The sequence below is a fragment of the Budorcas taxicolor genome, chromosome 7, assembly GCF_023091745.1.
Source record: "Budorcas taxicolor isolate Tak-1 chromosome 7, Takin1.1, whole genome shotgun sequence".
NCBI lineage: Eukaryota > Metazoa > Chordata > Mammalia > Artiodactyla > Bovidae > Budorcas > Budorcas taxicolor.
The window spans coordinates 26,415,639-26,427,702 of NC_068916.1; the positions used below are offsets into that span (position 1 = coordinate 26,415,639).

The following is a 12,064-nucleotide window of genomic DNA, read 5'->3' on the forward strand; positions in this document are numbered from 1 at the left end:
ACATGTAAGTGATGTCATATGGTGTTTGTCTTCTTTGACTTATTTCACTTAGTATGATCATCACTAAGTCCATCCTTGTTGCTGCAAATGTTATTATTTCAGGCTTTTATATTGCTGTATAGTATTCCATTGAATATATGTACCACAGTTTCTTTAAAATAAAATTTTTTTTGGCTGTGCTGGATCTTCATTGCTGCATGAGCTTTTCTCTAGCTGCGGTGAGCAGCAGCTACTCTTTAGCTGAAGTGTGCAGGCTTCTCATTTTGGTGGCTAGTCTTGTTGTGGAGCAAGGGCTCTAGGCACATGGACTTCAGCAGTTGTGATATGTGGGCTCAGCAGTTGCAATTCCCAGGCTTAGAGCACAGGTTCAGTAGTCATGGGGCCTGTGCCTAGTTGTTTCAAGGCATGTGGAATTTTCCCAAATCAGGGATTGAACCTGTGTCTCCTCCATCAGCAGATGGATTCTTCACCACTGAGCCACCAGGGAAACCCAGCACTACAACTTCTTTATCCGTTCATCTGTCAAATCAAATGGACATGCAGGTTGCTCCCATGTCTTGGGTACTCTGAGCCAGGCTGCAATGAACATGAGGGTGCAGATAGCTTTTCAAGCTATTGTTGTTATTTACTTTGGATAAATGGCCAGAAGTAGAACTGAGGGATCCATGCAACAGTTCTATTTTTAACTTTGGGGGGAACCTCCATACTGTTTGATAGCAATTTGCATTCCCATCAACAGTGCACAAGTGTTCCCTTCTCTCCATATCCTTGCCAACACTTGTTAATTTTTTTTCCAGTTTTATTGAGGTATAATTGGCATACACCACTGTATACATCTAAGATATAAACCATTACAGTGGTTTGACTTACTGTGAAATGAACCCTGCAGTAAGTTTACTAAGCATCCCTCATCTCACCAAGGAAACATTAAAAAGAGGAAGCCAAAAAGAAAAAAAAATTTTTTTTAATGATAGCTCTTTAGGATGTACTTTCTTTACAGCTTTTATATATATCATACTGCAGTATTAAGTACAGTCACTCTCTTATACAATATCCCTAGTAACTATTTATAACTAGAAGTTTGTCCCTTTTGATCATCTTGATTCAGTTGTCCCTTCCCCCAACCCCGTCTTTGGTAACCACAAATCTGATCTTTTTTTTCTATGAGGAGTTCGTGGTTGCTATTATTGTGCTGGTGGTTGTTTTGTGGTGGCGACATCATTTAGCATTTGTCTTTCTGTGGCCTGTATTATTTAGCCTGATGCCCTCAAGGTCCATCAATGTTGTTGTAAATGGCAAGATTCTCCTTCTTTTTAAATGGATTAATATTCTATTTCCTATATGTATCACATCTATATTCATTCATGCATCAGGGATACTTAGGTAGTTCCACATTTTGGCTATTATAAATAATGTTGCAAGGCATATGAGGGTACAGATAACTTTTTGAGTTAGTGTTTTCTTTCTTTCTTCTTTCATTTGGATAAATACCCAGAGTGGAACTGGTAGATCATGAAGTAATTCTATTTTTAATTTTGGGAGGAAACTCCACACTGCTCTCTGGTGGCCATGTGTGCGTCTTATTTGGAAAAATGTCTACTTAGGTCTTTTGCCTGTTTTGTTTATGGTTTCCTTTGCTGTACAGAAGCTTGTAAGTTTGACTAGCTCCCATTTTTTAATTTTTGTTTTTTTCCTACTCCCTTGGGAGACTGATCTAAGAATTGTTACAGTTGTTACAATGTCAATTGTTACAATTGACATAAATTGTTACAATCTATGTCAGAGAGTGTTTTACCTATTTTTTTTCCTAGAGATTTATGGTTTCATCTTATATTTGAATCTAAATGACTTTGATTTAATCTTTGTGTATGGTCTTAAGAGTGTGTTCTGTCTTCATTGATTTTCATGGGGCTCTCCAGCTTTTCCAGCACCATTTGTTAAAAGAGATTGTCTTTTTCACATTGTCTATTCTTGCTATATTGGTCAAAGATAGATTCTAGGTGTTTGTATTTATTTTAGGGCTCTCTATTCTGTTCCATTAATCCACATGCCTGTTTTTGTGCCAACACCATGCTAGTTTTCCTGGTGGCTCAGATGGTAAAACATCTGCTTACAATGCAGGAGACCCGGGTTCAATCCCTGGGTCGGGAAAATCCTCTGGAGAAGGAAATGGCAACCCACTCCAGTACTCTTGCCTGGAAAATCCCATGGATGGAGAAGCGCGGTAGGCTACAGTCCATGGGGTCACAAAGAGTTGGACACGACTGAGTGACTTCACTTCACTTCACATGCTAGTTTGACTTTGCAGTATTGTCTGAAGTCTAGGAGCCTTTTGCCTTCCGCTTTGACTTTTTCCTTCTGTATTGCTTTGGCATTTCTGAGTCTTTCATGGTTCTATATAAATTGGGGGGAGGGGTGCTATTTGTTCTAGTTCTATAAGTGCCATGGGTAGTTTAATTGAAATCACATTAAATCTGTACATTGCTTTGGGGACTAGGGCCATTTTGTAAGAACACTAATCCTTCCAACCCATGAGAATAGGATGTATTTCCATTATTATTACATTGCTATTTATTTCTTTTTAACTGTTAGGAGTCTCTGTCTTTTAAAAAAAAATCTCTTATAGGCAGCAAATCATTGGATCTTATTTTTTAATGCACTCATTTAATGCCTTTTGATTACAGAATTTAATCCATGTATGTTTGAAGTCATTGTTGATAGGTAAGGACTTACTTATTGTCATTTCCTTAATTTTTTATGGCTGTTGTGTAGAATCATTCCTGGTTTCTTATCCTGCTGACTTCATTTTGGTTTCTTTTGGTATCCATATGCTTGATCTCTTTATCATGTGGTTTTGTGTAATTACTGTAGGTTTCTCCCTTTTGGTTACAGTGAGACTTACAAAAAATATTTTAAAATTATAACACCTTATTTGAAACTGATAACTTTTGATAGCATTCCTAAACTTGACCCCTTCTCCTTCCCTGCACACTTTAGATTACTGATGTTACCAATAACACCATTATTAGTGTTATTTTATTAATAATAAAATATTTTGTTATTAATAGTCATTAATATTTTATATCAACAAATTATTATAGTAATCATTATTTGAGTTAATGGTTACTTTCACTATTTTTTAAACTTTTATACTAGAACTCAAGTGCATTAAGCACCACCTTTTCCATATTACAAAATCTAACTCTGACAATATACTTACCATTGCCAGTTTGTTTTACACTACCTCCTTATATTTTTTAAACATGTTAATTGGCATCTATACTTCCATTCAGAGAACTCCCTTTAGCATTTCTTGTAAGCAGGTCTAGTGGTGATGAACTCCCTCCACTTACGTTTATTTGGGAAAGTCTTTTATCTTCTTCATTTCTGAAAAACAGTTTTATCAGATAAAGAATTTTAGGTTGACCGGGTTTTTTATTTCAGTATTTTGAACATAACATCCCATTCTGTCTTGGCTTGAAATTTTTCTGTTGAGAAATATGCCTGTAACCTTATGGGGATTCCCTTGTATGTAACGTCTCTCTCGCTTACTGTTTTCAAAATTTCCATCAACTTCTAACCATTTAATGATAATGTGTCACAGTCGAGCCCTATTCAGGTTCAACCTCTTTGGGGTCCTTTGTGGCTCACGGATTTGGACGTCCATTTCTCTCCCCAGGTTTGGGAAGTTTTCAACCATTGCAACTTTAAATGTAATTTCTGTCCTTTATCTTCTCCTTCTGAAATCGTCATAATGCAGATACTGTTTCTTTTGATGGCATCCCATAATTCCTGAAGGTTTTTTCATTCCGTTTCCGCCCTCTGACTCCATAATTTCAGTGTCCTGTCTTCTAGATTATTCTGCACAGCCAAGTCTGCATTTGAGCTTCTGAATTTAAATCTTCAGTTTAGTTATTGTGCTTTTCGGTTCTAAGATTTCTGGATTATTTATTTTCAGTTCAGTTCAGTTCAGTCGCTCAGTCGTGTCTGACTCTTTGCGACCCCATGAATCGCAGCACGCCAGGCCTCCCTGGACATCACCATCTCCCGGAGTTCACTCAGACTCACATCCATCAAGTCCGTAATGCCATCCAGCCATCTCATCCTCGGTTGTCCCCTTCTCCTCCTGCCCCCAATCCCTCCCAGCATCAGAGTCCTTTCCAATGAGTCAACTCTTCCCATGAGGTGGACAGAGTACTGGAGTTTCAGCTTTAGCATCATTCCTTCCAAAGAAATCCCAGGGTTGATCTCCTTCAGAATGGACTGGTTGGATCTCCTTGCAGTCCAAGGGACTCTCAAGAGTCTTCTCCAACACAACAGTTCAAAAGCATCAGTTCTTCGCCGCTCAGCCTTCTCCACAGTTCAACTCTCACATCCATACATGACCACAGGAAAAACCATAGCCTTGACCAGACGGACCTTAGTCGGCAAAGTAATGTCTCTGCTTTTGAATATGCTATCTAGGTTGGTCATAACTTTTCTTCCAAGGAGTAAGCATCTTTTAATTTCATGGCTGCAGTCACCATCTGCAGTGATTCTGGAGCCCAAAAAAATAAAGTCTAACACCGTTTCCACTGTTTCCCCATCTATTTCCCATGAAGTGGTGGGACCAGATGCCATGATCTTCGTTTTCTGAATGTTGAGCTTTAAGCCAACTTTTTCACTCTCCTCTTTCACTTTCATCAAGAGGCTTTTTAGCTCTTCTTCACTTTCTGCCATAAGGGTGGTGTCATCTGCATATCTGAGGTTATTAATATTTATCCCGGCAATCTTGATTCCAGCTTATTTATTTTAGTGATTTCCATTTTTTTGAACTTCTCATTTGTTCAAGCTTTGTTTTCCTAACTTGGTTTAGTTGTCATTGTTTCTACAGTTCACTGAACTTCTTCGAGGATTATTCGTAATTATGTCTGATGGTTCATAATCTCCATTTCTTTATGGTTACCATTTATGTATGTATGTTTCCTCTGGTGGTGTTATGTTTACCTCCATTTATGTGATCCTTGATTCCTTGCATTGGAATCTGTGCCTTTGAGTAAGCCGTCTTCTTTTCCAGAATTTACAGGTCCACATTGGCAGAGAAAGTTCATCACTGGTCAGCTCAGTTTGAGTGTCTGGCCATGTCTGCTGGTAACATCCTTGGGCAGGCGGTACTTGCTATCAAGGTATATTTTGGGGTGAAGTCAGTGCCAAGTTGTGAGGCTCAGTATGAGGGTGCCACTGGCTGAAAACAGTTGGATAAAACTTCTGGCCTGATATTCTGTCCAAGTGAGGCTACAGGATGGGCTCTGCGGCTATCTGGATTCTCTGGTCAGGCTTATTAGGCAGTCAGGGTTGGATATATACTCAGCAAAGATGGAGCAATGAGTTAGCTTCCTTGCTACGGCAGGACAGCAGAACAGACCCCAGGGCCTGTACAGCTTGTTTTCCGGAGACCCAAATCAAGCAAGACTAAATGAATTCCCTGGTCAGGTGGGGCCAGTGCCTTTGCTTGCAGATGGGGAAAACCATGGGCTGTGTTCTGTGTGTCAAGTTCCACTGCAAGCATGGCTGTTGGATGGACTACACAGCTTCCTGTGTGTTCTAGTTAGGGTCCCTTTGAGTAGGCTGATGGTTGTATCCAGGAATTGGCGGTGCTTCAAATTTGTTTCCCTGTCGGGACACAGTGGGAAACCAAACCTCAAGGCCAGTAAGGCTCTTAGTTTGTGATCATGACTCAGGTTGTCCTGTGCTCAAAATCCTCTGGCTAAACAGAACCACTTGGCTTGCTCTACACTCTAAGCTCTGCCTGCCAATCCTCTGCTCAAGTATTGCTGGGCTGTTCAGTTTCCAGGCATTCATGCCAGCCTTTCTGGTCAGGCAGGCCTTGTCTCCTGGCCTGTGGCTAAACCCCTTGGTCTGGACTGGGGCAGAGCAGGTTCCACGACTGATTAGTCCTTTCATGTGAGGACCTGAATTGCACTTGCGGGCTCCCTGGTCAGACGGCCCCGCTGACTTGGTTCTGCAGATAAGCAAAGCTGCTCTTAGCACTTGAGTGCTAGAGGCATGAACTCGGTCGCCCAAGACCTAAGATCTGGTTCTTGCTTCTCCCTTCTCCATCACAATCAGATTCCCAGTGGGTCACGCCCTTAAGATTCTCCTGCACCCTCCAGTGGAGACCAGAGTAGCAGCTTCCGCAAAACCACACACAATACTGGGTGTCACTCCTAGGCGTTCTTCCTACCACCGGCTCACAGCATGGTGCTGTTCCAGCCTAGGAGAGGAGCAGTGCAGTTGGTGTGTAGCCATTCCTTTTTACCATCTAATGTGGTGTTTTGGTCTCTGTGGCACTGGGAAATGCTCAAGCCTCATCTCCACGACTTGGGATTCTCTTAATGGTAGCTTGTCCATGAATAATTCTTAGCTGGTCTTCTTGTGAGAGGAGGCAAAGTCAAGAACAACCTGTGTTGCCATCTTGGTGACATGGGTCTCTGAAATATCTTAGTAAACGCAGAATGAGTCAGGATTTATACTATAGCAGTGATTCTCAAAAAGATATTTCTAAAGCACCTGTAAGTCTTTTTATAATGTTTAATAATATATGTGGTCATTCTTTCTTGAAAACTAGTTTAACAATGACATCTCTGGCATTTATCCTAAAAATGATACTCAAAGGTAAACCTAGTTTACGGTTTCCTAATTTGGGGAGTTAGAATAATCAGACATCAGAAATATATTTTCCTACCAGCAGCAAAGCCCAAAATAGCCCTCTCAAACGAAAAATAAAGGTATAGTTTTCCTTAAACATAATATTGTAAAATTAAAAGTACACTACCACTCCCTGGTGGCTCAGAGGTTAAAGCATCTGCCTGGAATGCGGGAGACCCAGGTTCGATCCCTGGGTCAGGAAGATCCCCTGGAGAAGGAAATGGCAACCCACTCCAGTACTGTTGCCTGGAGAATCCCATAGAGGGAGGAGCCTGGTAGGCTCCAGTCCATGGGGTCGCGAAGAGTCAGACATGACTGAACGACTTCACTTTATCACTTTACTTTATCAAAAGTACACTAGGGCAAGTCCTCATGCCACTATTTGAATTCAGTTAGATTCAACAAGTAATTGTAAGTGATTAACCCATTAATTTCCTGAAGCAAATATTCAGGCTGTCTTGGAAGAAAATGTTTGAGCAGTCACACCCTCCATTTGACTTCTATCTTTGTAACTTGTTTGTTGTGATGATATTGGAAAAGCAGCTTAGTATGATTGTTATGTCATCTATAAAAGTTAAGTGTCTACTCTATTGTCAAACTGTAGGTACTTATCTCATAAATGTTAGCTCCTCTTTCCTTTCTGACTGCTTTAAATCCTTAAAATGAGTTCACTTTATGGATTGTTCCGAAGATTTCCTTCATCCTTAAATTATTAAATTTCCTTAATAATGACTTTGCCAATTTTGTTTCTGCTGCCAAATATTTTTTCCCCTCTTCCAGTTCCAAAGTATGAATTTAACAGGGCTTTTCCTGGGCTCCAAACTGCTTTTTTCTTGTCTACTGAAAACAATACTTTGTTGTTATTCAGTCCCTAAGTGTGTTGGAACTCTGCCACCCCATGGACTGTAGCACACCAGGCTGCACCGGAGTTTGAAAGTGAAAATCGCTCAGTTCTGTCTGACTCTTTGCAACCCCATGGACTATACAGTCCATGGAATTCTCCATGCCAGAATACTGGAGTGTGTAGCCATTCCCTTCTCCAGGAGATCTTCCCACCCCAGGGATTGAACCCAAGTCTCCCACACTGCAGGTAGATTCTTTACCAGCTGAGCCACCAGGGAAGCCCAGGAATACTGGAGTGGGTAGCTGTTCCCTTCTCCAGGGGATCTTCCTGACCCAGGAATTGAACTGGGGTCTCCTGCACTGCAGGCAGATTCTTTACCAGCTGAGCTACCAGGGAAGCCCCGGAGTTTGCCTTTTGGCAAATAAAGCCCTCAAATCAATATCCTATTGTGTTTGGCATGTACCCCCTCCCCACCAAAACAAAAGAAAAATCTCTTATCTTGGGAACACAGACTCAGAAGAGCAAACAGAGTAAGAAATAAACTTTTTTTTTTTTTTTTTTAAGGAGGATACTCCTGGAGGTCACGGGTAAATTAAACTCATGACCAGAGAGGGTTCCTCATGAAAACAGCCTTAACTTCTTGCCTTCTACCTCCAATGTATCCTTTTCCCCCAAATATCCTGATTTCTTTAACCTTGAAGTTAGAAACTCTGGCACACAGTTGTCCCTTGAACAACATGGGTTTGCACTGTGCAGGTCCACTTATACACAGTTTTTTCAATAAATATGCAGAACAGTACTACACAATCAGTGGTTGGTTGATCTCTGATGTGAAATTATGGCTATGGAAAGCTAACTATAAAGTATGTGGACTTGATGTGGACTTGTATGTTTAGGGGTCAGCTCCCCAAAGCCTTCATTGTTCAAGGGTCAGCTGTATTTGAATGTTACCGTTCCACTTGAAAGATGGGCAAAGTTGCTATTCTGTAATTCTTGGCAGCCAGTAGCAAGTTGAGACAAAAAGGAAAATGGGCCCTTCTAATATAACATGAATATGATTAACATTTGAAAAATCACTTGGCATATAAGTTGAGGTATTATTTATTTATGACATATTTACATATGTACAAAATTGGCTTTATCCAATACATCATCCTGCATCAGTTCAGTTCAGTCGCTCAGTCATGTCCAACTCTTTGCGACCTCATGGACTGCAGCATGCCAGGCTTCCCTGTCCATTACCAACTCCCAGAGCTTATTCTCCGTATTCTGGGAGTAAAAATCCAAGTTTCTTAGTTTATGTATAACCCAACATCTTTTAGAACATAGAATGTTACCAGTTTGGCTTCACAGAACACAAATTCCTGTCTAAAAATTTTTCTAGCCAAGGAACAAAGTAAATTTCAACAGCATCTTAAACTAATTTAGCTGGCCCTGAGTGTATTAGTAACTTGCATGATTTTGAATTTATGTATACAATACACTTTCATCTGTTATCTACTTATATTTACTATCATACTACCATTTTGTCTATATCCATTCATCTCAATTTTCTACCTCATTAATCTTTGAGAGAAAGCACACAGAAAGGGGAAGTAATAATAAGAGACTCAGAGGAGAAAACTACTGATACTGGCTCAATCTTTTCTACTCAGAATCTGGGGCCCAGCTCTAGGTTACCCAATATACTTAGTAACAAGATGCTATTAATATGAGTAATCTGAGTACCTTCTGTCAATTGAGGTTGATGTAAAATTACTCGTCCTGCATTTTTTTCCTATTCTCTTTCACACTTCTTAACTAAAAAGTATACAAACTTCTCAAATTCAGTAAGTAGTTCTGGGAGCACTTCAAAAGAAAAAAACAAAACACACACACACACACACAAACATGACCAAAACAGTAGTGGCAAAGAACTGTGTTAAAGATAAGTAGTCCCAACATGCTTGAGGGTAAAATGAAAGAAAGAGTCTCAGCTCAACTCACCCTGAAAAATGCTACTGGGGAGTTATGAGGAAGCAAGCAGGAACATAACAGGATGGCTGGATAACTGGTGAAGGGATGTGGGGCCTTAGGCTGATGAGCAGCATGTCTTGTGCCATTACCAACAGTAAAAGACTGCCTGGCCCAGGATGCCGTGGTGTGTGAGAGATTACTTTTCTTGTACCTTTTACGACAAGGAAATCCAAACATGAAAAAATAAACAAGAAGCTGGGAAAGTTGACTGTGTGGAATCAGTCATGAGCATCAGCCTTTCAAAGGTAACTCTGGGCCAAAAAAGGAATAAGTGGCCAGAATGAGATTATGTATTCATCTTTTCCATCTGCCCTTCCCTAGTCCTTACCCACTCACAAAGAGCAGAAGGTGCAAATTACCATCTACTGGGAAATCAGCTGCACCCAAACCACAGGATAACTCGCATTGCTATCTGATGACCTGAAGACTCTCCTTTAATGGGATGTCAATGTTAGTTATTTTATGAAAACAATCCCCAAAAACATCAATTAAGATATCTGACATTTGGTAAAATCAAAGGAAAACTCGGATTATTTTTAGGATCTGTAAAATTTCCCTATAACAGAAGGGAAAAAAGCAGAAATATGAAGTATGGGCATATGTTCCTTCATGCCTAAAAGTGATGTGTCGTTAGTCTGACACCATGATTAAGGGAAGCTTTTTAAAATAAATGTTAGAGAAAGGCTTCCCTTAATCATGGAAGATGGAGAAAACACAGATGAAGTGTTCCATAAATACCAGTAAAAAGGGAAAATAAGTATTCTGTTCCTGTTATGCTATAGCAACTGGCCACATCTTTCTTCTCTCTCTCTCATTAATTTTAATGACACAAGATATCTGAATTGCGCTCAACAGTCATTATACAGGGCATGGAAATTAACACATAACATAGGTGGGAAATTAATATGTAATCTTATCACCCTCAGGTTAAAAAAAACAGAAGTCAAATAAGTACTTGAAATGATATTAAAACAAAGCAAACATGACACATAACGACAGTACAGGATAACAGCTTCAACACCTTAAAAGATTTTATAAGATTGTGCTAATTTTTCTTTTACCTCTAAAGAATTATATAGAAGAGTAAATAAAATTTAAATTACATTTATATAAGAAACAATCTTCAAAAGTTATTTAAACTTTCATATATAGAGTTCAAAAGTATATGACAAAGTATTTATTTTTGATTTGTATAAATCCAAAATTGGTAAAATATATTATTTGGGGGGAAAAAAGCTTTCGTTAAATACAAACATAATACACTGAATAAATCAGGTTCACTATAAAATCGTTTCTTTGAAAACTTGCATAAAAAGTAAAGGCAGAAGGGCACAAAGTTAGAAAAGCAGTGTTTAAGGCAAACTAAATAAGAAATATCCTTAAAGTAAGTCGTATAATCTCATAAACAATAACTTCCTCTCAAAAATTTATCCATTACAGCTGGAGAAATAAGTTAAAGCAGAAATAATGGCTGCTGTCAAGAGTTTACTTGGAAGTGCTGAAGAGTATTATGCAAAAAATACCCAATGCTTCTAATTTAAATAGACTGGAATCCTTTGCCACTTAGTTGTCACAGATCAATGAAAAAATAAAATGTATCATCCCAATGTTTAGCATTAGTATGAATGTGAAATGCTGAAACTTACTTAAAAAAAAACAAAGAATTTTTCAGACCATATGTGTATAGTATGATAACCAAAAAGAAAATATCAATTCTGCTATTGTGGCCCATGTTAAAAATATGCATAGAAAAGTGCACCATCTCCCTACAAGTAGGTGTCTTACAGTCTGTTGGTGAGCCCACAGCTTAGCATCAGACCTGATCACATGCACACACGAAAAGCTTCAAAGACTGGCAGGGAAGATATTAATCATGAATTAAAAGAAACAATGCCTTTAAACAATATTCAGTAAACATGTTCTTTAGTCAACTATTTCTTAAAAAACAAAATAATAATCAAGTACACATCATTAAGTTAAATACCTCAGCACATGAATTTGCACCTTATAAATCTGGTATATCAAACTGTCCTATAAAAATATTTATGCATTTTTTGAGAACTATGGTACGTGAAATTATATAATCATAAAAAGGACCTGTTTCTTTTCATCTACTGGAATGATACCACACCTTTCTAGAAAAGAAAAACTGCAGCCTACAGGAAATGATCAGAACAGCTGGACTGACTAAAGTTGTCCGGTTTAAGGGTCTGTCTCTTCTCTACCAGTAGCTCCAAGTGAGCAAGTGTCAGTAGCCCGGGGCCAGGCTTCTCACACAGTCCTGGGGGGCAGGCGCTGTTTATACATGCCCGCTATCGCTTTGGCCGCGCTGTAGATCATCTGCCGACGAGACATGCCAGTGAAAGCCATATGCCAATCAGTCCGGCTGACATTGAGTAAACTCTTCTCCAGGACTTCACCCACTGTCACCAAAAGGCCAGACCACCTCAGATTGTAGTCCTGGGGAGTCAGACTTTGAGCCTCAAGAAAAAAGAAATTGAGATTTTGTTAATACAT

At 39.3% G+C, this 12,064-nt stretch overlaps 1 protein-coding gene and 1 non-coding gene across 2 annotated transcripts in view; one reads left to right on the forward strand and one right to left on the reverse strand.

Moving 5' to 3' along the window:
• The first annotated feature begins 6,817 nt into the window (after nucleotides 1-6,817).
• On the forward strand, nucleotides 6,818-6,890 carry TRNAS-GGA (transfer RNA serine (anticodon GGA)). The gene has a single exon. It is a non-coding gene; the product is annotated as a tRNA-Ser (tRNA).
• A 4,378-nt stretch (nucleotides 6,891-11,268) lies between these two features.
• The window catches only part of PRRC1 (proline rich coiled-coil 1), a 43,643-nt gene continuing 42,847 nt past the window's right edge, over nucleotides 11,269-12,064 (reverse strand). The window contains exon 9 of the mRNA XM_052643987.1: nucleotides 11,269-12,028. Within this exon, the coding sequence (XP_052499947.1) occupies nucleotides 11,819-12,028 (210 nt within the window). The 3' untranslated portion in view covers nucleotides 11,269-11,818. The remainder of the gene's footprint in view (nucleotides 12,029-12,064) is intronic.